The sequence below is a fragment of the Prinia subflava genome, chromosome 4, assembly GCF_021018805.1.
Source record: "Prinia subflava isolate CZ2003 ecotype Zambia chromosome 4, Cam_Psub_1.2, whole genome shotgun sequence".
Classification (NCBI taxonomy): Eukaryota; Metazoa; Chordata; class Aves; order Passeriformes; family Cisticolidae; genus Prinia; species Prinia subflava.
The window spans coordinates 31,315,871-31,341,015 of NC_086250.1; the positions used below are offsets into that span (position 1 = coordinate 31,315,871).

Consider the following 25,145-nt stretch of genomic DNA (forward strand, 5'->3'; position numbering starts at 1 on the left):
CCTTTGGGTGCGGCCCCGCCTGCCTTGGCGTGGGGCCCTCCACAGGCTGCAGGTCCATCTCTGCTGCACCGTGGATCTTCATGGGCTCCAGGGGCACAGCTGCCTCGCCATGGCCTTCACCACGGGCTGCAGGAGACCCGCTCTGCCCCGGCGTCTGGAGCACCTTCTCCCCGTTCTTCCCTGACCCTGGTGTCCGAGGGTTCTTTCTCTCACACATACTCTCACTTCTCCCTCTGCCTGGTGTTGCCCAGCAGGCTGTGGTATCTTCGTGGTATTAGAGATTTGTTTTTAAGGCCACAGCTGCATCAGCAAGAAGTTGGGTATTATTTAGGCTTCACTAAATTGGTTTGTTCCCTTTCACATTAAAAAAGCACCAGAATGGGTGACTGAAACAATCTGATAGTCTATATTTCACATGGATGCAATAGAGAGAAAGAAGATGTTCAGCCTGGACAGGTGATGTAGCAGCATCATGCTGATGTCCCAAGCTGGAGGAACAGTTGGCAACTGTTAAAATGTAACATTCCATCCTGGCTAACAACTGCTCTCCGTTCAGTTCAACAGCCCAACCACATGGAGAAGGTACCACATGCTTCATTCAACTAGTTTTTGTTTTAGCTATGCTATCCACTGAGTTTTAGTTCATCTGAACGTTTGGTATTTGGAAGAAAAGTGCTTTCAGGATAAGATGATTTGCCTGACTGCTGATAGCTTTAATTCAAAGAAGGACTTACATTCTGCCTGGTAAAAATGCAGGGATGTGTTTAGGGCTCTTGGTTATTCCATCCATTTTTAAGGGTCAGGGAGTTAGATGTTAATGCCTGGGAGATGGGCATTGTGTTTCAGGAGATGGCCCGGTTGTACTGCCTATAATCCAAAAGTTTTTGGAGATGCTGCTCTTAGAAATAGCTGTTAATTTCTGGAACTGGGAGAAACCTGCTTCCAAATAGTCCGGTATTTTCAAGTATGGCCTTGTTTTCATTTAAAAAATTACTCAGAAACTCATTCAGAAATAAGCCGCAACATGGCATTTACAGTTCTCAGGCGGGATACCATTCACACCCAGGATGTAAACCTGAGTTTACGTATTCAGAGTAAGGCTCGTGAGCACTTGCCTCTTTGGAATTACAAGTTTATCATATGTTTGAGAAAGATACCTCAGGTTATAAGGATAAGTGAATTGCATCATCAGAGATGATGCTAAAAACTGCAAACTCTGATCAGACAGAGATGCAGAACAAAAATTTTATGTATGACTAACAGAAGTGACTCGTGTTGTGAAAGTGCTCTCTCTGCAATATTGTGCAGACTTTTTAACTGGTGCCACATTGATCAATAGAGGGACAGCAGCAATATGAGTATATGTATGAGTAAAGAAACAATAATTAAACAAATCTATGTAGACAGTCTAATATTCCCAGTAGGGGTTTTTGTCATCTTTAAAAACAGCTGAAGCTGAAAGATGGTGAGAGGAGAGTAATGGCAGCAGTGCCAACATCAAGGCCCAAGTTTTTTCAGTTTTTGTTGGGAATCTTTCTGGGTTATGTTTCTTACCCCATGTTTTCCCATAGATTCATGTCCTTTAATAGTAAGGCAGTATTAGTGCAAGACTTGTACTTGAACAGCACATTTCATTGGAGATTGAGCTGATTTTTCCATTGTGCAGAAAAGTAAACTTAGCCACATGTCAATTAAATTACTTAAGAGATTTTTTTCCTTCCCAGCAGCTCATGAAAAGTCTGTAGTAAAATAAATAGACTGTCTTACCCCTATTCTAATCTAGAAACAATTTTACATCACCAAACACCCTTGACCTGACTCAATAACTTTAGAGCTATCTAGAGCTTATGATAACAGTCATAAAAGATAATTTGAAATGTTGTAAGCTATAAGAATGTGGTCCTACAAAATCTTGGTCATATATTTATGGCAGTGTGAACTGTCATATAGTCAATGCTATGTTCACACAGCATGTACTAATCTGTTTATTCCATTTTGATTGTTATATTTACAACACCTGAAAACTGTTTTCTCCTGCAGCAAAACTACAGCAAGTTCTCCTGTTTCTGGGAGACAGAGCCCGTAGGCTGTAGGAGGATAAGCTGTGACTTCTTTCACAGAAAACCCCGTAATATAAATGGACTTTATTTACCACCTAGTAACAGTGAGTAAAAATATTTTCTCAACAATTTGTTCATTAGAATAATGAAATAGCTTCCAGTGCTCATGTAATATATAGTAAGGTCAAGAAATGCACCATGGTGAATCAATCAGGTATGATCTGCTATCCCAGCAAGTTTAAGGGAAAGAAAGGAATTTGAATAAGATTGGCACATGAATTGTTTTAGCTTTCATTTTGTGAATCTTCATATCTATTAGTGGTATAAAAGATGAAGTCACATCTAGGTTGCTGAGATCCATGGGAAAAAAATGTCGCTTAACTGGGATTTCTGATAGATTAAATCTCTCTAGTAGTTCAAATGGTTAGTATGCAGGTAATATAATGTAAGAAAAATCAAAAGTACTGTGGGTGGTGGGAGGAGGAGGTTGGTGGGGACACCGATATTTGTTGATAGAGCACAACATGTATGGATAAGGTGCCCCTGGTAGAGATAACATCAGATTCCAGAGGTGTTTGTGCAGATATATTTCCAGTTTGTTATTTTGAATAAAAATTTTGGACTTGAGTATTGGTTACATGTTACTGAAGTACAGTAATAGTGTGTAAAGCAACACTCTTATTTGTGGAAAACTCCACCATTACAAGTTGTGGTTTTTCTGTCATCCATTTCTAAGAGGAGCTGTTGAGTATCAGAAATCCTGGTATACATGTGGAACTTGGAAACAGGATAACTAAAGAGTCCAGAGCAAAGAACAAAGACAGATGTCAGAAGCAGGAGTGAGGAGAGCAAGTTACCAACCTGGTGTTGCTGAAATTGCCACAGGAAAATGTAGCCAGTCATATCTGTGTGTGTGGAGCCTAACTAAGCACACAGGATCAAGGCCAGACCTGGCGTGCTGTTTTTCTGAGTGCCCGTAATGCCTTCAGCACAGCTCCCACTTACACAGCACAGGCACGCCTTTGGCTGTGGGGCAAGTTAGAGACTGTACCCTAAAGCCAATGTGGGCAAGGGGATCCTGTGTAAGAGCAATGTCCAACAATCACAGCTAGAATACAGTCCAAACCTTTTTACTTTTTACTGAAATATGTACGAGTTCAAAGCCTATGTGTGCTACAATAGCATTGCAATATACTAAACCTTTTTTTGTTGTTGTTCTTACACTTAAAAATCTTATTAAACTAATTTAAGTTTGATTTGGCTTATTCTACCTGGAGCTAAAAATAGCCTGTTCTGAACAGTGAAAATGGCTCCATCAAGTTAGTGTTGTATCTTACACATCTCTTACATGAGATACGACAAATCTGATTTGCAATCATGTTATGAGAAAAGGTTTAACATGATATATATGCTGCTCCTAGACAAGCAAGAGATGTACAAGAATAAAAACAACCAGAATAATAGAAAAACGCTCACACTTTGTTTTTGACTGGAAAATATATCAAGCTTCAATATTTTTAATATGATGCACAGAATACTGTGGTTGCAAATTAGTCAGCTTGAACAATAACCATAGACTCACCATCTTTCTTCATTTTTCTTTTTAGTCCATTGTATTTCCTGGCTCTTGGAATGTGTTATCCCACACATTTTAGTGGCGTTCTAGTCATTTAGTCACTAAAGCCATTTTGCTGAAAATATTATGTGTGGAGATAAATTCCTTAGGAAAATAATATATTTTCTGATTTTTTTCCTGATTAAGTGTAAATTATTTTCTAGAACATCACATTCCCTCCCAAAATCTACATTTTGTACCTAGTAATGAGAGTTGAGATTTAGTTTGATGTAAATAAAATCTTCAAATTTAAAATGAACAATCCTGTGCTTAGCATTGCTAAATTCTCCAAAATGGATGCTGTAGGGATTGATACACCATGTTTGCAACTTTTAAAACAGTGCAGTGATGAAGATGTTCCTCTTTTCAAACGTGTGTATTCAGCAGTGCCCGTGCCCATTCACAGGAGCTGGAACCTGTGTTTTTCATACTTTCTGGAGCTGAAAGGTGCTCTCTTGCAAACCTCTGCACAAGATAATTCCTAATCCAGGAAAACATCCTGAGGATGTTTTCAGAAGTGTGCCTGCTGGTGTCAACCTGGGTGTAATACTTTAGTTTCCTTCTAACAAAGTAAATCCAATGTCCTTGTCTGCAGATGTGCCATTGAAACAGGATGTCCAAGGAGGCATTCTGCATCCAGCCCATCATCAGGACTCACTCAGAAATCAAGAGAATGTTTTAGTACCAATTCACCCTCCACTGATTATAAACCTCAGTGATGAGGAAGATGATGAGGAGGAGGATGAAGAGGAGGATGATGAGGAAGACAACTGTAAACAGTTTTTTTTCTTTTATAAGCAAGTTGAATGGTTTTTGTCAGCTCTTGCGATGTACTTCACAACTGATTTGTTATAATAACCATTACAATTTTTTTTAAAGTGTTGTTGAAAAGAGTTTTTTGAAATAGTTTTTATGTAATCTTTAAAATGTTGGAACGGGTAGTCACCAGATGTGAGCAAGGCAGTATTTTCTAATGCCTGTGATCCAATTGAAATGGCCATCAAAAACTCTTCAATTACAAGTTAAGGAGGTACCTCACTTCTGGGAAACAAATTTTTGAATAAGGGCTGCATGCACTCATCAGAGAAGGTGAAGTCACAGGTTATTTACAAAAGATAGTTGTGTGACTTTAATTTAAGTATTTTTTCACCTGATTTACCAAATTCTGTAGGCAGTCTTGCTTTTTAGTTAAAGTTGTTCTTAAATCTAGTAAAGAGAATTGATGCAAAATTCTCCACTAGTTGAACTTTCCCACTGCCCATCAGGTTGGCTGGTAGACCAGCCTGTCAGTGCTTGCTAACTTGGTTTCAGCCCGAGTATGCCACTTAAACAATATAGAGAGTAGGGCTTTGCTGATCTTCATTGCCTTACCTGAGAGAGATCAGGAGCACTCACCACACCAGCTCAGCCAACAGACATTACAGGATAGTAGCTTTGGGCAGAGCTTTGGTGACAAGCACTCTCTGGTAGCTATAAATGAAAGATTCTTTTGAAAATGAATATTGGAGATATTTTTGAATCCTTTTGAATTAACAAACATTTGCTTATTAAAATGTGTTTTAACTGCAATCCCATTGCACTTGAAAATACCTAATACTTAGTAACCGTTTTTCAGTCCAGAAGCACAGGTTGCAGTCAAACCCAAAAATAACCAATGATAAAAATTAAAGTCATTATCATGTTTTATTATTAAGAATCATTGAAAGTCTTTGTATAGTTATCTTGTAATCTTTTACAAATATTTCCTGCAGATGTTTCTAACTGGATGCCTAAGACTGTTTTAGATATTGAAGAGGAAAGAGCAATAAGGGATATATGCTATAAATCTGGTAACTATGAGACTAATCATTCTTTCCTTAAAAACAAAGCTTCCAATACATTAAACTTTAGGGTGCTTTTTTTTTCCCCTCTTGTGGCATGTGTAGGAGAGTATTATGAGATTCCAAACCCTTACAAACACCAATCAACAAAAACTGTTTCTTCCCTGTGGCAAGATGAGTTATTACCCTTGGAAACTACTGAACAAAACCTGCAGAAAGGCAAGTATTGTGATTTCGTTGGACTGTATTTACCACCCCTAAAATTGCTGCAACAGGGAGAAACTATTACATAGCTTGCACTTCCTCCCTAGTTTTTAAATTTAGGGAAAATAAAATATTACAAAAAATATATTTATATTTTTGAGCAAATTAAAAAAACACTTCATTCTTTTTTTGCCATATGTGTAGTCACACATGTGCTGATGACCTGCATCAATTGTGGATGGAAAAGGTAGAAATGGGCTATTAACCCAATCTGTACTTTCCTGACATACACAACATGGGTATTTCATATAATTTCATGATAAAGATTTCTGTAGTCTAATTTTAACCATCCTAAGGCTAGGAATGTAGTTTAAATTTCTCACCTAGGCTCTCTGGTGAAAATGGAGAGAGACAGGAACTCCAATGAATCTCCGTTTTATTGAATCACCAGGCAGTGCCAAAGGGTGAGATGAGCCACTTTTCCAGAGGTGCTCCATGATCTCTACTGGTTACCTTGGGTGTCTTGACGTCAAAATGTAGTGTTAAATCAAACTTTTCTATAACTAAATTTAGATTAAATAACTCCTCCAATTGTCTTGTGAAAGAAAAGAACAAAAGAGTTACATTTTGTTTTGAATTCTAGTCTGTCCAACATAATTAAGGTCAAAGGAATACAAATTTATAAACATTTACCCCAGTTCTTATGGTTCACTATTTATTATTGTCTTCTAATTTATAAATTTGAAATATTTGTTATTAAAGTAGTTTGATAAATTATTTCTAACAAATACATAGATATATTTAGTCTATAGATGAAAGACTTAGTGACAAATGTGTGAACATATCTTGTAAGAAGTGTATTTATCATGAGATACATTAAGAGAAAAAGATAGATATATTTCCCCAAAGCAGTTTTTCAATTCAGTTCTCTGAGGCTTCAGGTACTATGATGACATGCCTCCTGAAAATGCCATGAATTCAATTAGATAGGATTAATAAATATAATTCATGGATAGTGAAAAGCTCATGAATAAGCAGGTAATTGATACCTGGGTCTTTACTTTGGAGTCATAGTCTTCTTTGGTCTATGAATTACGATATTTTCTTACAGAGTATGAAAGATAGATGTCAGTTACACTAGACAGGATTCAAATAATTAATAAAAGAGAAGGAAGGTTATGAAATGAGAGGTTAAGAGAAACTGCACTAAACTAATCAATGGCTCTTAGGGATAGGAGGAAAAGAATGTCAGTGCCATTACCTGTGCTTACACACAGCTAAACATACTTTCTGTTGCCTTTCAGGTGATGGTAACACCATTCCTACAAGATTTAATAACACAAGAAAAGAAAAAGAGAGCTCAGAAAGGAGAGTATCAATAGAGAGTATTCCCAGAAAAGATCACAAATCCTTTGACAATGGAGGTAATATACTGTAGCATCAGCTTCTCATTGCTGAACATCATGTGGTAAATAAAATAACTAAATACGCATGCATTAAACTTCCCCACTTTGCATTTGAGTTATTATATGTTCTTTATGTTCTAGACACTCTGTCTCATGCTGCACCATTATTTATTACAATAAAACTCATTGTTTATGATTATATATTTTGCTTATTTTAGGATTGCACTGGAAAAAATCCTTCATGTAAATTACAGTTGATTTCAGGAAAGAAAAGGTTCTGTGAAAAAGCAAGAGTAGAGATGCAGACAAGTTGGTTAGAGCCTGGTGCTAGTAATGCCAAGCACATGGGTTTGATCCCCATATGGGCCATTCATCTAAGAGCTGGACTTGATCCTGATGAGTCCCTCCCAACTCAGGACATTCTGTAACTGTCTGAACTCAAAATGCTTTCAAAACCTGTTATTTTTGTGAGACTATCCATAGTTAAGATGAATAAGCTTTATATTGTTCAGTTATCCTGCAATCCTGCAACTTGTGTAAAAGAATCCAATCCCTCTGCATAAACTTGACTGACCATAATGAAGACACACTGTTTTGACCAATTGAGTTCAGTATTGAATCATGACAATAAAGTTGAGGAATGCCCCATTCTCCTTGAATTTACTTAATACTTTGTGGTATTCAATCCTTTTTTTCACAAGCATTTATTAGTGATAAAAATAGTGATAATTGTAGTATTCTTTTCTTCCCCCGTAGTTTATCAATGCAAAATAGTGCAACACCATGCCAGGGCTGCTTGCTCTAGCTTGGAGAAAACTGGTGTGTGTCTTCTAGCTCCAGAAATATTGCACAGTAGAAATATGTCTCACATTCTACATCTTTTCCTATGACCTTTATGTACAAAAGTATCTTTTTTTTTAGATATTCTTTATGTCAGTATAAACAGATACCACTGAGTCACAATTCAATAATTGAATCTCTGCTCACAATTTTATGTATTTAAAGCTTTTAACAGACTATTTAACAGCTCTGTTTAACAGATTATTTTCTCTAATTTTTGTGGGCCTTATTAAATCAGCTATTTGGTTTCATTGTATTCATTGTATTTTTCTACTCCAGCTAAAAACATGCCATTTAAAAAGCAGACTCTTTGCACTGTTCACCTTTCTCAGGGTGCTCTCGAGTATACATAACTTTGTGAGACTCCTTTCCTACAGGAGGTGGTGGCTCTGTGATGCAGAGGAACATATTTGTTGATGGGAACAGATTTGAGGCACTACCTCGGGAAAGAGAACCAATTACATCAAAGTATTCCAATGTGAAAGGTACTTCATTATTATATATTTGCAAATTTTTAGATTAGATTACTTTTGTTCCTCTACGAGTGTGGTGAACATTGTATATTTTGTGTAAAACCAATCTGAAGTGAACTTTCCATTATCAGTGTGATTACTTTCACTGCAAGATGACAGCAGGTGTTGTATGTTGTGGCTTAATTCTGCTTCTTTCAGCCAGTTTGCATCCTCTGATAGATTCAGTTATGAGTCCCTGAGTTACTAAAGCATCTTTGATGCTCAACTAGATCATGGGGAGTGCTGTGCAGTTTCCACTTCAGACAAGTAAAACAGATTTGATTGTAGGTAGTATCTCACAGAACACAGGACTTAATAAAACCAGTAAAAGTATAGTTAAGGAAAGAGCATAACACTTGTGAAAAAGTGTGTTTGTCAAAAACTAGTGACATATAGCAAATTAAAATACCTGCATCAAAGTACCTTAATGATGAGTTTCATCCTTTTTACAGGGGAGCTCCAGAATATATTTGTCAATTTGTCAATGTAGAAAATGTTATTGTGAGCAGATTGTCATCCAGTTATTTCTTTTCAATTTTTAGAATAAAAGGGAAAAAAAGGACAGATTTTTGTCTTTAGTCTACCCCATAAACTGAAGCAAAAGGAGAGCATTTCTGTCACATTTTGGCCTGAAGTGAGAGGAACCACTAAACCAATAAAGTGTTTATTTATATTAGCAGGAAAAAAGGGAAAACAAAGTCCCATCTTCCCAAAGAGTAGCAGGCCCAATAGAAGAGTGCTGTGATTACTTTGAAATGCAGCTTTCCCTGTGAAGTTCTGTTTGTAGTTTGAAGTGGGCTTACCTATGCTACCAGTGCTGTTGCAAATTTATCTCCATCATTTGTAGTATTTTCTTATGTTCAGGCACAGCACATGTCCAGGGAGTATCCAGATGCTACAGGCAGGAGCATTCATAGTTCACAGGCATCCTTTGAAGTGCATGGATTGGTCTCCATGGGTGTTCTCTATGGGTGTTCCAGAGGTCCACACCTATGCAGTATAGAGAAAAGATGATCTGATTTTTGCATTTAGAGTTAATTTTTGAGTTGGCCGTCAAGATTTATTCTGCTAGAGGAAATATAGACACTTTTGGTTTCCTTCTGGGGAATGACACTTAGAATAATTAACATGTGAAACCATGTTCCACCCAAAGGGACCTATTTATGAAGCAGGAGATTATGTTTTCAAAACACCACAGTATTTTTGGCTATGAACATTTTTTGTGCCTTCTAAAAATTGAATATGTGTTATTTTAATCCCTCAGATACAAACCGCACTGAACAGGTAAAGAACCACCACTGTAAGGAAGTAAAGGAAAATAAAAGGATTTCTGAGGAGCGAAGAAATTCAGCTAATGCAGTAACTGGCAAAGGTATTTTGAAAAAATCATCAGCTTTCATTCATTTTATTTACTAAGCTGTGAGATAATTTAGCACTATCTAGTAAATTTCTGTTCTTAGTGTCAAATACGGACAGCCCATGCTTGGATTGGTTTATCTACAACGACCATTTTTTAAATCTTGTTCAGTCTTCAGTTGCCTGCACTATGTGAAATTTTGAACAATAGGACAACCTCTTTGGTTGTATTTTCACTTTTAGGAATTCGCACCCCGGACCCCAAAGTAAAACCAAGTTATCAACAAAGGGGTCAAAGTAAGGATGATGAAACTGCTTCTCCGAGTCCATATGGGAGAGAAACTGGGAGATACACTCATTTAAGTTCTCCAGAACCTCGACGATCAGCTTATGTAGTCTACCGGACTGTCACTCAAAAACCAAAATTCAATGGATCTACAGGTGGGTTCCTGTGTACACAGAATGTTTTAAATGCCTGTCTATGTTGTGCTGCGTTCAGTTGGGTCTCCACACGTAAATAATAAGTTATTTATGCCTAAATGCAGGCATGAGGAAATTTGATCAAGCATATTTTTCACAAGTAGATTTCAGCCATATCCACAGACAGAAATGTAAAGATTTATAAAGCTTTAAAATTTGTCAGATAGAATATTCATGAACAATAATTGAGCCATCTTTACAGCAGGAATTCATGGATGCAATGAAGTGGTGATATGCACAAATATAGTGATCTCAACTTTTTACAGCATGTCTTATGTGACATAAAATATTTCATAAACCTTGAAAACTCCACCTTTAAGCTCTTATTTTATTCTACTTCTACTTATAGTAGAGGTATTTTTTGCAGCAGAATTTCAGTTGTGCCTCAAGAAACATTTCTTGTTCAAACTTGTTTTTCCAGTAGGGTATGAAAGAATGACCTTGCTTTGCAGCATGTATTTCCATAACTGGGATTTCACTGGAGTTGTCATTTTTATGGATTTGTATTTATTTTCATTATTTATGATTATTTTTTGGCTTGAATAAGCAAGGGCTTGGGTTTTATTCATGCTTCTGTTATCAATTTAAATGCAGTGTAAATCTTTGTGTTAAACATTAATATTATTTTTTTCACATTAATTATGTTGGACAGAGGACTGAATCTATTCTTTCTGCTGTTCATAAAGGATGGTACATTCCTTCATCTTACTCTACTGTCTTATTGATGGTACATGCTATGTCATTAATTTGACAAGAAACCTACAGGTGGGATTCTGAGTTTTGCATCTTTCTTTCTGGTCATTTGCTTCAGATTGCATCTTTTGCTTTATTTTTATCTTGCTCATATATATATAGTCTCACCCAATCTAGTACATTATTTGGGCTTTATTTGAATTTTTAGTTTCTGTGTCCATGGTTTCTCTGGATAATTTGTTTTTTCATTTGTCACTTTGTCGACAGATTTAGTGGTAAATAATTTAAATAATCAGGAATCAAAAAAGTGATTTCATCTTCCCAGTTTCAGTCATCTCTCTTAAGCTGGGTTCACTCTCCATTTTGAGGTGCCTCCCTGTCTTAATTTCTAATAACAGAGACCTCCTTCAGACAGAGTAATGCCCTCTTTAAGGTGAATAAAGTAAAGTGAAACAAATTCCAAGATTGGTGCTTTGTCTTAAGGACAAATAGTTGTGTCTTTTTTCTATTTTCTTTGAATATTTGATTTCATTAAACATGAACAAGGTGGTATAGGGATTATAGAGAGAACATTCTTTATGTGAAGAATGCATTTTATTAAATTTCCAGGTTAAAAAAGGATAGAAAGAACATTTTCAAAAAAGGAGAATGAGCAATTTTGTCATAAGAACAATTATTAACATTTTTGCTGCCTTTCTTTCCAGCAGTACCTGAGTCCTATGGTCAGAAAGGCTCCAAACAAAAGAATCAGCCTGACACCAATAGGAGATTTTGGACACAAACAGAAAACTATGGTAATATTTACACATTGTGTATAAACTGAAATTTGTAGGATTATTAAGAAATTATTAATTTTAATGAATCATATTGAGATGGAATTAAATTAATAATATTAATAATATTAATTTTAAAATTTTTTTTTGAAAATTCTTTGTGATTAGGCAACATATACTGAGGCACAATCAACTGTCTAGCACAAAAACGTAATATAGCTTTGTATATAGGGCTTTCATAAGCTGGGATAAAACAGAAGCTGTTAATGTCTTTGGAAAGGTCTTTAGCCCAGGAACATTCTCTTTGTTAAAACCAAGGATGTCCATAGCAGAATCTTATTTGGAAGATCACATGAGCCTCATGGATATGCTACAATATTGCAAATTATCTTTAAAGTTCTAGAGAGGGTCTGCCTTTGCTACTAACTTCTGTTTCAGAGGCAAGGTCTGACTCATCTGATGTATTCATTGAAACTTCAGCCAATGTAATTTAATTCAAACTAAATTTAATTCAAATTTAATTCAAACAGATCAAACTAAGGAAATCTTTCCTGAAATTGTGGCTGAAATTAGGAAACAATGTGTATGTTTTTCCTACAGGCAAATATACTTCAGGATCTTCTAATTCACCAGCTTGGAGGAAAAGAAATCCACAAGCAAAACCGATCTCTAAATTTAAAATAACCACTCAGGTAACTGATAGAAATGGTTACAATTCAACCTTTTTAGGAGAATTGGCATGTCTCTGCCCACCTAGAAAATGTAGAAGTCCTTGTAAAACTTCCTCATTCATAACCTGCAAGATTCTGATCAATGCTGAATAGCTGAAAAAGCACTTAATAGTTTTGTTTGTTTTCAGACATGAATAACTAACCTAATTTCTAACTTTTTTTTAACAATAATACTTATATGAAAGCAAAATGTGTACTCTAAAGTAAAGTGCTACAAAAGGCAGGTTTTGGATTTTAGCACCAGAGAAACACAGTAGAGACCGTATGAGTTTGATCTATCTGTTTCTCTGCTGGATTGTTCATGAAGCTTCAGCAATGGCTGAAAAATAACCAGCTGAGGTCTGAATCCATGAAAGGACTCAGGCTACAAAATGTTTCCAAGATACCCTGAAGACTGTTCATACATTTTGCAGCTGCCTTGAAAGCTGAGATTAGAACCTCTATCTCGTGTTTCATGTTGAAATTTTACTTCTTAAAATGTTTCTTGAAAGAGCATGTAGTTTTATTCTAGAGAAATTATGCACAGAATTTTGTGTATATCTGTTTTGACAGCAGAGTAAAGAAGACATGGAAGTGAATAAAAAAGGAGAAAAAGAAACATCTAAAGGGAGATAAGGAAATTATCAACTGGAATGTCCAAAGATGAAGGAACTGCAAAATCCAAAAAGAAGGTGCAGGAAGGAAGCACACTGCAGTGTTTCAAAACTGGTTAAAAATCCTTAAAAGTATGCTCTGCATGATGACATATAAAGATCTCTATTCACTAAGTTTAATCTACTATAAAAATTTGGCAGTTGAAGTTATTTTTACAGACTACGGCTCTGACTGATAGTTAAAGTTCATAGAGAAAAAATCCCTAACCAGAGTCTTCCCCTATTTTATTTGATAGATGTTTTAAGGCATAATTCCTAATATGAATAAATACTATTAGTTACACTTAGCAGTTTCAGAGGACTTTTAATCTAAACAGCAGTCATATAATGCATTCTAGAATGTGGTTTGCTGGTACAAAAGCCAGATTTCTAGATGGTTTAGCTGTTTTGCCAGACATTTGGGGATTCAGTCTGAATTTGACCTTGAGATTTTGCAGTTCTAGTGGAGCAGCAGAACTGCTGTGTTATGAACTAAACTTCACAAGAAAACTCAGAATTACCTGAGATATGTATTTACATGCATTTCAAACTAAAATATGAAGAGTTGTATAAAGACAGAGAGGAAGACTCATAAGAAGGATTCTTTAATATTGCTTTCTGGAGAAACAAACCTTATATTGAAGTGTTACATATACATGACTTCGTATCTTTTTCTCATGTTTTGTCAGTTTTTTGCATTTACCTGACCTTTGGTCATTCTTAGAACATAATCAGTTTTTGAAGAGAGCCCTTCAGACTTCTTTCTGTAATACTAGGATCCAGTCATTATCTCGATGGCACCTGTAACTGTGGGAATGAAAGCATTTTCCCACATTGGAGCCTTTTCTTCTGTGACTGCTTATAACATGAGGCTGGGAAGATACCTTCCAGGGTACTTCTAGCTGAAATGGTTCTATTGTTCTATGAGAAATATAGTCATATGTTTCTCTGCCCTACTTGATTATCTCAATAGTGGTATAATTTTGATTTTATTTTGAAATTTAATTTTAATCATTTAAGTTAGAACATGCTGTACTCATTATAGACATATATGCAGTTATGCATCACTTTTCTGAGAGAAGAATAGAAAAACCTAGAGGATCTGGTTTACCTAAGTAAAAATGTAAAAGCAAAGAAGCATCTTTTTAAAATCAAAGACTAGGTGTGTTGGAAATGTTCCCTCCACCTCTAATTAGATATTGGCAGTTCAAGTTGTAGCACATGATGCCTTGCAGCAACATTTCACATGTTGTCTGCCTGAGGCAATTTAAAATCTCAATTCAGAAGGCTGTTGTAGCAAGTTATTTTTTAATATCTTGATAAAGGCTTTAAATTCCCTTTTTGTTTTTCACATAAAAGAAATATAAAAATTACATTTCCTATTTGTCTAATGTCTCCATGATTTAGAGTATTGAATTTGCTAAGACTATAAATGGTCATGGGCAAATGTTGTTATGCTGGTCTGATTTTAGCATTCTGTTAAAAAGGATTTCAAGATTTAGTTTGTGCAAGTGGTTAATATTGTTACTTTATGGATGTGTAAGTGCAGGTTGTGCTGTGCTGCATGTGCTGCCTGCTGGCTTGTGCCACACAGATCCCTTAGCACAGGAGAAAATCAGCAGCTCCTGCTTGGTACAGGTGATTACACTCCCTCACCTTTATTCAGCAGTGCAGCAATTTCTCAGGGGGACATCCTTTCTGTTTGACAGTAGAAATAAGGAATAGAGTTGGCTTCTTTGGGAAAATCCCGCACAAGTTCCAGTGACCAAAATGGGATAATTTCCTGTGGATAGAATCTGCAGGGTGTGCTAGGCTGGGGTCAGAGGCCCATTTGATTTGGGGCTCCCAGCATCTGAAGGGTCATAGGGTTAATTCTACTATCTTCCTTTTCTTTTAGTGTGGTCTCAAAAAATCAGGATCTTAAGAGGTCCTTTATAGAATCTGAGCATCTTTCTGACTGGGATCATAAAGAACAAGGCACCTCCTGATACAATTTAACCCACCTCCCCACCCTGAAAAAGCAACAAACAAACCAAAGCCAAAAGAAAATAATTTCCCAGCATCTTAAGATACGAAAATCCCAGCAGATGGTTGGGCTAAGGGTCAGGCTCTTCTCAAGGGAAAAACAAGGAAATGCAGGAAGAAAAGGATGTGCCCTTGAGGATAATACTGGGCTGATCCTCAATTTTTGTGAAATCACAGCTTCAGGACTATTTTCACAGGAGCTTCCTCTAGAGATTTTACAAATACTGTTCTTTTAGGCATCACTTGCACAACCCAAGAATTCACAGATACCAAAAAATACCTCAGCATTTACACTTTAAATATATGGCTCAACAAGATATTTACAGATCCTGTGAGGTGTTAGCTGCTGAGGTGTTAGCTGCTCTTGACAGAAATCAGAGGAACATTAAGGGATCCAGTGCTTTGTGTGAGCAAATTCTTAATTAAGATCTCCCTTTCACAACTTTGTTTTTTCCTAAGATTCTCTAAGATAATAAAAATAACTGTTCGTTTCCCAGATCACACTTTCCCTGTTATACTTTTTAATCTTGCCTGTTTTTCACTGTCAATAAAGCCCCAGAGAGGAGCTCAAGGAAACTGAGAGCATTCAGCATTTCATGCAGTGAGGCCCTAAAGATTGATTGCATTTCTGTACTTTCACATAATCACCGCATGATAGACCCCCTCACTGATTTACACTTAGAGCAGTTGAAAATAAGCTCTGAGATAATGAGTCAAAGATCAGAGGCAGAGGGCCACTGAAGCAGAGTTGCACTTGCCTTGATATTATGCTTGGCCATAATCTGCTGCTGAATTGGAAGGCCCAGGGGAAATAAGTGGTTTGTTGCTTTCACCCTAGACATGTTAAAATATGCTAATGTTTTTCCAGATGGTACTTCTCAAAGCACATCAGACATCTAATCTAGGTGAATCATATTCCTCAATAAATAGAATAACAGTGCTACCACCTGTATTTCGACAAAAATTTGCAAAGCTTCCAATTTGAGATCCTGCATTCCTTAAAAAACCTGTATGGCTACATTAATACTACTAACTCCCAGCATCTCAGAAGCACTGATATTGTACATATTCTGTTTATTAATTAAGGTAGGAAAAGCCATCTCAAGTTAGCACCTGAACAAGAAAGGCATTGGTGGTTGTAAAATAAAAATGGAGTAAAATGTCCCTGGGAATTGTAGACATTGTTTTAAAAGAAGGATTTTTACAGTTTTCCCCTAATAAAGATATTTTCTGATAAAATGTCCCTTGTACAGCAATACCTATGTAAATATATAAATGTATTTAAAAACCAACCGAGTCTGTCAATTATTTGACTGAGTCTGAGGCCGCCAGGCGGCGGTGCAGCCCCAGGAATGGGTTTGAACAACGCCCTGCAGGACCCTGCTCGGCGTGCGCTCGGGTCCGGCTCTGCGCAGCTGCAGCCTCGCCGTGGTGTTCTGCAAAGGCTTTGCATTCAGAGAAAAGGCCACGGGAGAACTACGACAACCCACATTCAAAACTGCTAAATAGTTGTGATTTTGTGTTTTTGTTTGTTTGTTTGTTTGTTTATAAAGCACAGTGGTGATAAAATCCTAATTCTCATACTACACACTTTCCAAAAAGTGTTTTCTGTTATCTCCTGTTCTGGAAAGTTCTCACCAAAAACTTCTTCTAAGGGAAACAGAAAAGTCTTTGAAAAGAGATGTTCCCAGACTGAGAGTCTACTTTATTCGTTCCAGTCTGGAAATATTTTAGATGTTTTAAAATGTCTTTGCTTTTCATATTTTGGGGAATTTTACAAGTGGAAGTAACAATAGAAATGTGCTACTGTGGTATGTAAGATTTGAGGCACCTGAGAGCACAACTATTATGCTTAAAATCCTGATCCCTCATTCCTTTTTTTACCACCTAAGGAAAAGGCTGCTAGACAAGACTAGATATTAAATTGACAGGGCCATTTGAGAACGTAAGGTGAATATCCAAAACTCCTTAGTTTGTTTAAGAACATACACAAAAGACACTTTTGGGGGTTTTATGGCACATTTTGCTTTCCCTGGCCAAAAGTAATGTCTTCAGAGATTGGTATCATTGTTGTTGCTGTTCATCCATGAGCATAGAATCATAAAGGTTCTGAAAGGCCACCAACATCACCAAGTCCAAGGTTTACTAATGAATTTCCAATCTAAGGATAGAATGTACTTCTTACATCTTCACAACTCATTCTGCCCGCCAGGATGATCTTCAGGGCACCTTTTGAAGATTATAGCATCTCGCTGGACATGCAGCAAGTGCCACATACTCTAACAGGACCCACAGTAATCTTTATGCCTTCCACACAATTACTGATATTCTTAGATTCAAGTGTATCTTGATTGATCACAACAGAGCTCCTTCCAAGCTTTTCATTGCAATATGCACTGCAGACTGCCAAATTGATATTGCTCTTGGAGACAGATGAGGATGTGAAATGCTGCAAGACTTTAACTTTGGAAGAAAAATTTGCAAACTGGGCAAATACAGTAGAGAATTGTAAGAGGAACAATAAATTATGGAAATGCAACAATCAGTTGCAAGTTATATAAAACATGATTTGCATCAGCTCTTTCATGTATCCAGTGCCAATCAAAACCTTTGTTCTGCTTGGGATTAGGAGTACCTGATGATAAAGGGAAGACAGAAGTCTTAAGCAGTTTGTGCTCATAAGTACCAGACCATTCACATTCATAAATTAAATATTTGTTTTGAGGGATTATTAGTTTTATTCTATTTTATGTACATCTGTAGGTCTTTCTCATTGGCCAAAGCGCATGTCAGCAAGAATAGTGCCAGTACAGTTTGGATGAATGGACAGCTGAACTACTCACTGATACTGCCAGCTGTCAAGAGAAGCCTTGAGTCTGTTAAAAAGTAAAACTGAATCGTGTGCTGCTGGTTTTTTGTGTCCAATATAAGGGATTGAAAAAATATGATAATTAAAGTATTTTGTAAATTGCTTAAAACTGAATCCTTGGGCGAGGGAATTGTTTAACATTTTGTGAAATGACAATGAAGTATTTCATAGTGAAAATGCCATGTGACAGTAGCACTGAGATTCCTGGTACACTAACAGTAAAATATCCTTTAGGTAAGGCAGCTGCAATGTTTCAAGTCTGGAAACTGGCAGATGTTTAGCATTTCTTAACTTCAGGCCACAGACACCTGCTGTTTGATTTAAGGCTTTAGAAAAACTACCAGCATGGCTTGAACTGAAGTTGCTGTAGAATAAGTAGGCAAAATAGATGAACTCTTTTGATTTACTATTGTTTTATTTGCCCTAGAGTGCTCTGCACTATTTTAAAGTGACACACCTCAGGGTTTCACAGCAGACTCTCCTCCCCTTATTCTAGCATGACTGATCCAACATTTGTTTTGCTGAAAAAAAGTTGTTTTAAAGCCATTATTTTAAAATCCTTGGGATGGTACACTATCTTTATTTAAAAGCCAAGGAATAGCAGCACCTAATATTTATTGTAATAGACTAGTGGCCACTTCTTAAATTACATAATAGAACTGGGGTTTTGCTTACCAGAACATTCTCTCAAGAATTTGAGATGTGCCTCTCAACAGAACTGGTCTTGAGAAAACTCCCTCTTTCTTATGTAAACTCCAGGCAGGCGGTTCCAAAGAGCTAATGTCCTGAAAAGACTGCTTCCTGATTTTGTGTGTATATATATGTGTATGGATGGATGGATGTGTATACATATATAGATGGATGGATGGATGGATGGATGGATATATTTCTTTAAAGTGCACACAGGAGCCACTGGAGTTTGTTGATAGGGCTTCAAACTATCTTGGGAGGTAGAGAGAGAGAGAGAGAGAGAGAGAGAGAAAACCAGGCTTCCCAGTGATGAACAATAGGATGATGCATCAAAACTTGAGGAGCTTGAGGAAACCACTTCTAATGGGATCCCTCTAGCTGCTTCAGGAGGTGTTGGCTACAGTGTACCACACATGATATGTTTCTACAATAATGCACATGGCATGAAGAAATAAAACAGGATGCTTTGGCCCAGTCCCAGAGATTTGATATTAATAATCAAAACCTGGTGGGATGAGTCCTGTGACTGAAGTGCCCTGTTGGGTGGTTAAAGGCTTTTCAAAAGGGATAGGCAGGGCAGAAGATGCCTCGTATATAATAGATGGGATAGAATGTATTGAGCTCACAGTTGGCAAGGGAACAGTTGAGATCCTCTAGGTAAGAATCAAGGGGCAAAAAAATAATGCAAATGTCACTCTGGAAGTCTGCTATAGACCTCCCAGCCAGGATAATGACACAAACAAGTTATTTTTTGAGGAACTAAGGAACACTTCCAAGCCAACTGCTCTTGTCCTTATGGAGGACTTCAGCTTGCTAGGTGTTAACTGAGACCATCACACAGCTGGTCCAACCTGGGCCAGAAGATTCCTAAAACACCTGGATGACAACTTTATAGAACAGGTCCTGAGGGAGCTGACTCAGAAAGATGCCCTTCTTCATCTACTGCTTGCCAACAGAGTGGCCCTCCTGAGCAAAGTGGAGATTGGCGGCCCGCTTGGCCACAGTGACCACAAAATGATCGAGATTAAAATCTCTGCTGATGGGAGGAAAAATATCAGCAAAACTTCAACCCTGGACTTGGACATGAGGAGAACTGACTTAAGGCTGCTCAGAGAATTAGTGAGTGAAATCCCCTGGGAAAATGTTTTTGCAGGTGCTGGCATTCATCAGTGCTGCTCACTTTTTAAACATCACCTCTTAAAAGCACAGAAGCAGGCAATTCCCAAGTGTCGTGAGTCAAACAGATGAGGCAGAAGGCCAGCTTGGCTGAACAGAGATTTCATTTAGAAATAAAAGAAAGTGTACACCCAGGGGAAGCCAGATCAGGAGACACAGGAAGAATACAGAGATGTTGCTTGCCACTGTAAGGAAAAAGATTGTATAGCCAAAGTTCTGTTGGAGATGAAGCTTGCCAGAGCTGTGGAGGACAATAAAAAGTGGGGTTTTGGTATATATATTAGTGGCAAAAGGCAGTGTAAAAATAACATTGTCCCATTACAGGATGAGGGTGGTTGTCTTACAAACAGGGACAGAGACAAGGCAGAGGGGTTTAATGCATTCTTTGCCTCTGTCTTAAACATGGATGATGAACCAAGGGAGTCTCAATGCCCTGAGCTGGAGGACTAATGATTTTTAAGTGATCTTGGAAATCTGGAGAGGTCCCAGCTGACAGGAAGCTGAAGAATGTTGTCTTGATTTTCAAGAAGGGCAAGAAGAAGGACCCCAGAAATTACAGGCCTCTTAGTCTCATTTCGGTGCCTGGTAAAACCATGGAAAATATTATTATGGGAAGTATTGAAAAAACACCTGGAGGACAACACAGTCATTGGTCACAGCCAGCACAGCTTCATAAGGTGGAAGTCCTGCCTGTTGAACCTTGTTTTTTCCTGTGATGGGATATCCTACCTAGTTGATCATGTCTAGTATATGATCCAATATCCAACTTGTGGGGCAACATTTTCCTAAGGACAAGGGATGATCTGCAATGAATACAGGAAGACCTTTGGATGAAGGGCACAATGGAGGCCTTCTGCCAAAAATTAGCCCCATGACTTTGTCATTTTTTAACTAAAATGCTTTTCAGGAGTGACTGTTCAGGATGGAGGCCCAGTGCCTGTACACTTTGGTCCCCCTTGGATTATGGTCTGTGTGTGCCTCCTGATTTCCTTTATGAAAAGGAGCATGATAAATAAAAAATTAAGGACATTGTGATGTCAACTGATACTCCTGAAATCCAGAGTGATTCAGCTTGGGGAGATTTAGGATTTCTGCCTTTCTACAGGCCCAGTGTTATTGCTGTGTTTCTATGAGCCCTACTGTTATTGCTTCTAGAGCTTCCAGGGAACTGGAAATGTTGAATTTGAAATTCTTGGTTGTCTCTACAGTGGTTTTGCTCTGGAGTCTTGAAGCTAAATTATCTCCTCCCTGAGGAGTTCTATGACACACATTTGCCATAGAAAGTTGGGATCCTAGGTAGCCCACTTGGAGGAAAGAAATCAGTTTTCTAAAGGGAGAAAAGTCCTTGACAAGGAGTAACCTTGGCTGTTACTCCTTTGAAATGTTTTTTTGAAATGCAACATTCTGACAGAATACTTCTGTTTTGATGAATTAATATTTTCTGGTGGAACCAGGATATTAAAAAATTCCCAGCTCTCCATAAGTTCAATTTAGTGAATGTATTATTCCTAGCACCCTAAATAGTACCGCTCAAAGCTGAACTGTCCCAGTCATTTAATTCACTACATAATCGATGTTTGCCCAAGCATCTCTTCATTTTTGTTGTCTGTTTGTAAACTGTTTGCTACATCCCTTTCTGATGAAGTGGTCAGCACTGAACAGTGGTTCAGAGGAAGCTCTCTCATTGATTTTTATGATGCTGTTCGCTTTCAATACCATTTTTAACATCACTCTGTTTGCATCCTAACGTTCATTCTTTTGATCAATGCCATGTATTGAGCAGAGACTGTTATTGACTTGTTCACAGAAGAATCCAAGTCCTTTATTCCCCCCAGCAATTGCAGATAATTTAGAGTCCTATAAGGTGTATAATAGATCAGATTATTCTTCCCAATGTCTATCACTTTTCTTTCTGAGTCTCGCAAGGCAGGCAGGCAGTGGTGTTGCAATCAGGCTTCCCCTCAAGGTGCACAGCTTGAAATTTGGTCTGGGACTCTGCCAGCACACTGCACCAACCACCATCCAGAACAGATGTGCAAAGAATGTCTTCCCCACAGAGGCCTGTCCTCTTTATCATCAGTGTGACCCCCTGCTCTTGCTCTCACAATTACTCATTCCAGCCGCAGGTTATCGGAGGAAAAAATACTAAGGGGAAGGCGACACGTCCTTAGTTCTCTCAAAGAATTGTGCCTCAGAAATCTGGCTTTCACTGCAGATTATGACATATGAAGAAATTATTACCTGAAGTAATATTAGTACTACCTAAAAATCATCAGATACATAGCTGATGAGCACTATGATTTAGGATGAGGACTGACAAGATAACTGCTTTAAGTTGCTATCTCAGTCCTATAAAATTGTCTGTGGCCTTTGCTTAAATATTCCATTTTTAGATGAACTGAAGGCTTCCTGAAAAATTAACCTCACAGCTGTTGTCAAAGTGCTCAATGTTTTGGGATTTTGTTATTCTTTAATATGTGCTTTTAATCGGTGTTCTTCTCTGCAAACTATCCTGTGAGCTGAGCACACCACGCTGGGGAGCTGAGCACACTGAACAACCAATACAGGCTGTCTGGTACAGGCAAATACCAAAAGCCAAGAACACAGGGGAAAAAAGCAAAATGTATGGTAGTGTGGAGAGTTTTAATTTTTTTTCTACCAAAATGAAGAGAAATTTTAATATTAGAGTGGTCAGCTTGGAAAGATATTTAAATGAGTAAATTATCTAGATTTCATGGATGAAGGTTTTTTGCCTTTAGTAGGCAACTACTAAGAGATCAGTTTGCCCTCTTGGGCTTTTGCACTGTAACATTTTGCTGCTTGTAAAACAAATAACAAGGATTAAAGTAGATTCGTTTTTTTCTGGCAGATTAAGCACCTGTCTTCTGTAAGGTTCCCTGCTCAATACTTCTTGCCCATGCTTATTCATAAAAGAAATTTGTCAGCATTGAACTAGAAATGATTCTTTGCATACCTTTATAAGTCAGTAGTAACACAAGTTATACTTGCAATTTCACTTTTAATTACTTCCTGGAGGAGTACTGTCCAGGGGAGAGCCTGCTCATCCTAACTTGCTCCATCATGCCTTATACGGATGATTAAAAGCAAGTGTCACAAGAGATTCTTCCTCCTGATTACACATTCTGCTGGTTACTCTTGCAAAACCATGTAAATACAGTATAACTGTTACCACTGAATAATATAATAATGGCCAACCCATTTGAAAAACAACCCCCCTCCCCCATCTTACAAGCTGTGGGGTTTTTTTATTTTACTTTCCTAAGGAATGATCAATATTCAAAAATGAAAAGGAATCAAATTAACTTCTCTATTACTTCTGTGTGAACTCCACTCTTCTGATTAATTTATTGACAGCATCATGGCTAATCCAGGGCATGCAGTCAGGATTGCTGAGGTGTCCCTTAGCAGAGTTTAAAAAATAAGCTTGTTAATAAAGATGAGAACTGGCAGCATTCTGCTGAGCCTCTCTGCTGTGTTGGGAGTAAATGCACAAGACTTCCTTATTTTGCATAAGGTTTTCTCTATCTAGTGGAATTTAGTGTAGAGATGTAGAAATGTGATAGGGTAAATAGTACCTTCCCTGTAAGGTGACTCTTTACTCTCTGGTTTCTCCTCTCTCACCTGGCCCCAGGGATTTCCCTTAGAATTGTAGAACAGCTATACCACTCTCAGGGGCATCAGGGAGGACAGTTGTTTTTTTCCAGGTCTTAAGAGTTTTCTTTACAATGTGAGCTGTAAATTAGACAAAGAGAAAACTCAAGGTGGGACAAAAAGCTTCAGCAGCTGGCAGTCACTCTCCGAGGCACGATCCAAGGATGGTGATGTGGAGGTACCCTACAGGGCTGTTCAGGCTGATGGGAAAGAAGTGACATCTCAGGGTAACCTCCCACGAACTATGAGGAGTGAGAAGTCATGAAAATTCATCCTCATTTCTGAAACAAAAACTCAACATAGTCCTGTTAAATCAAAGTGTAACCAAGATAACCAAAATGCCAGGTGTGGGCCAGGCAGAGACCAAGCACAAAGCACAGAAATTATTTGGGAAATGCTGGAGTCAAAATAGCTGAAGAAGACTCACCTTGGGGGAAAAATCCACAGGTTAACTCAAATCATATTGAGTTATATACTGCCTGCCCCTTTGGCAATATCAGCTTTATACATACCCTAAGCACAAATAGGCATATGTCATGTAGATGCAGTGAAAATATGTTGGGGAAAATCCTCAGGAAAAGCTAGATGGGAATCTGGTTAGGAATGAAATGTCCAGAAAGCAGCAGAGCTTCTGTACCTATTACAGAAGCCAGAAGTATCTTCTCTTTCTTGGTACTGTGGATTGCCTTCTGTATTCAGCTTTCAGATCAACTTGAGGTTTTAAAGAGCTTTTCCTGGAAATGCATTCTGAGATTGAGGAGCTCTGTGAGTTCTTTGAAAATAATAAGTACTTATTGTGACTTAGGAACAGGAGACAGAAATAGACAAAGGAATTTGGGCCTTTTTTCCCTTGTGGTTCTTGCCTATTTTTCACAGCATTTATAGCAACTTTGATATTTTGTCAGACTCTGGTTCTTCCCTTGTTCTACATGGCTCCTAGCAGTCAAAACATTATTTTATACAAGATGGTAGAAAAAATCCAAAAATATATGTGTCCATTTCTTTTGGGAGCTGGTTTCTTTCTGAAAGAAGATTAAAAGCTAGAAGAAATCATAGAGAGTAGCTATAAAATGAAACTGAATACAACTTTTTATTTATAATTTGTGGTCATTCAGTGCAAACAAATCCTGCTATTATAATCACTTACTTCGATATGCTAAGTAGTGGTCAAAGTTTTACTCTTTCTTACTGTCCTCTACCCTTAATATTCTGTGCTGATGTAGTGAAAGCATTAATGCACCCAACTTTTGGCAAATTTCTGCTGTGACCATCACTTCAGAGCTTAATAAATGAGAAGTAATCTTTATTTTGTCAAAAGAAAACTGTTCAACAACAATCAGGACATTTCTTTTGTGGCCAGTCCTCTCTGGCCTTGCCTGTTCTTCTCCTGTGAGATTCAGCTTTATCTTTTATGAGTTTAAAATCTCAGGTCTTGTGAGGTTCTGCCTCTTGAGGTCTCACAGGCAATCATTGCAATTATATTACTTTCTGTCCAGCCGGCCTTTGCTCTATGAATGAATCACTCATGAGCAGAATGCCATTATATAATGTCAGCTTGAGAGTTTAAGATTAAGACTCTGATTTTCATTGC

General features: G+C 37.6%; 1 protein-coding gene across 1 annotated transcript; it reads left to right on the forward strand.

Annotated features, from left to right (window-relative positions):
* The first annotated feature begins 1,024 nt into the window (after positions 1-1,024).
* Positions 1,025-16,363, forward strand: C4H12orf50 (chromosome 4 C12orf50 homolog). Its single transcript, XM_063394992.1, has 12 exons — positions 1,025-1,069; positions 2,041-2,164; positions 4,271-4,447; positions 5,427-5,504; positions 5,601-5,714; positions 7,004-7,123; positions 8,323-8,430; positions 9,722-9,829; positions 10,057-10,254; positions 11,691-11,780; positions 12,360-12,451; positions 13,043-16,363. Exons 1-12 carry the CDS (start codon positions 1,025-1,027, stop codon positions 13,103-13,105), a joined length of 1,317 nt encoding a protein of 438 aa, XP_063251062.1. The 3' UTR covers positions 13,106-16,363.
* The last annotated feature ends 8,782 nt before the right edge of the window (positions 16,364-25,145 follow it).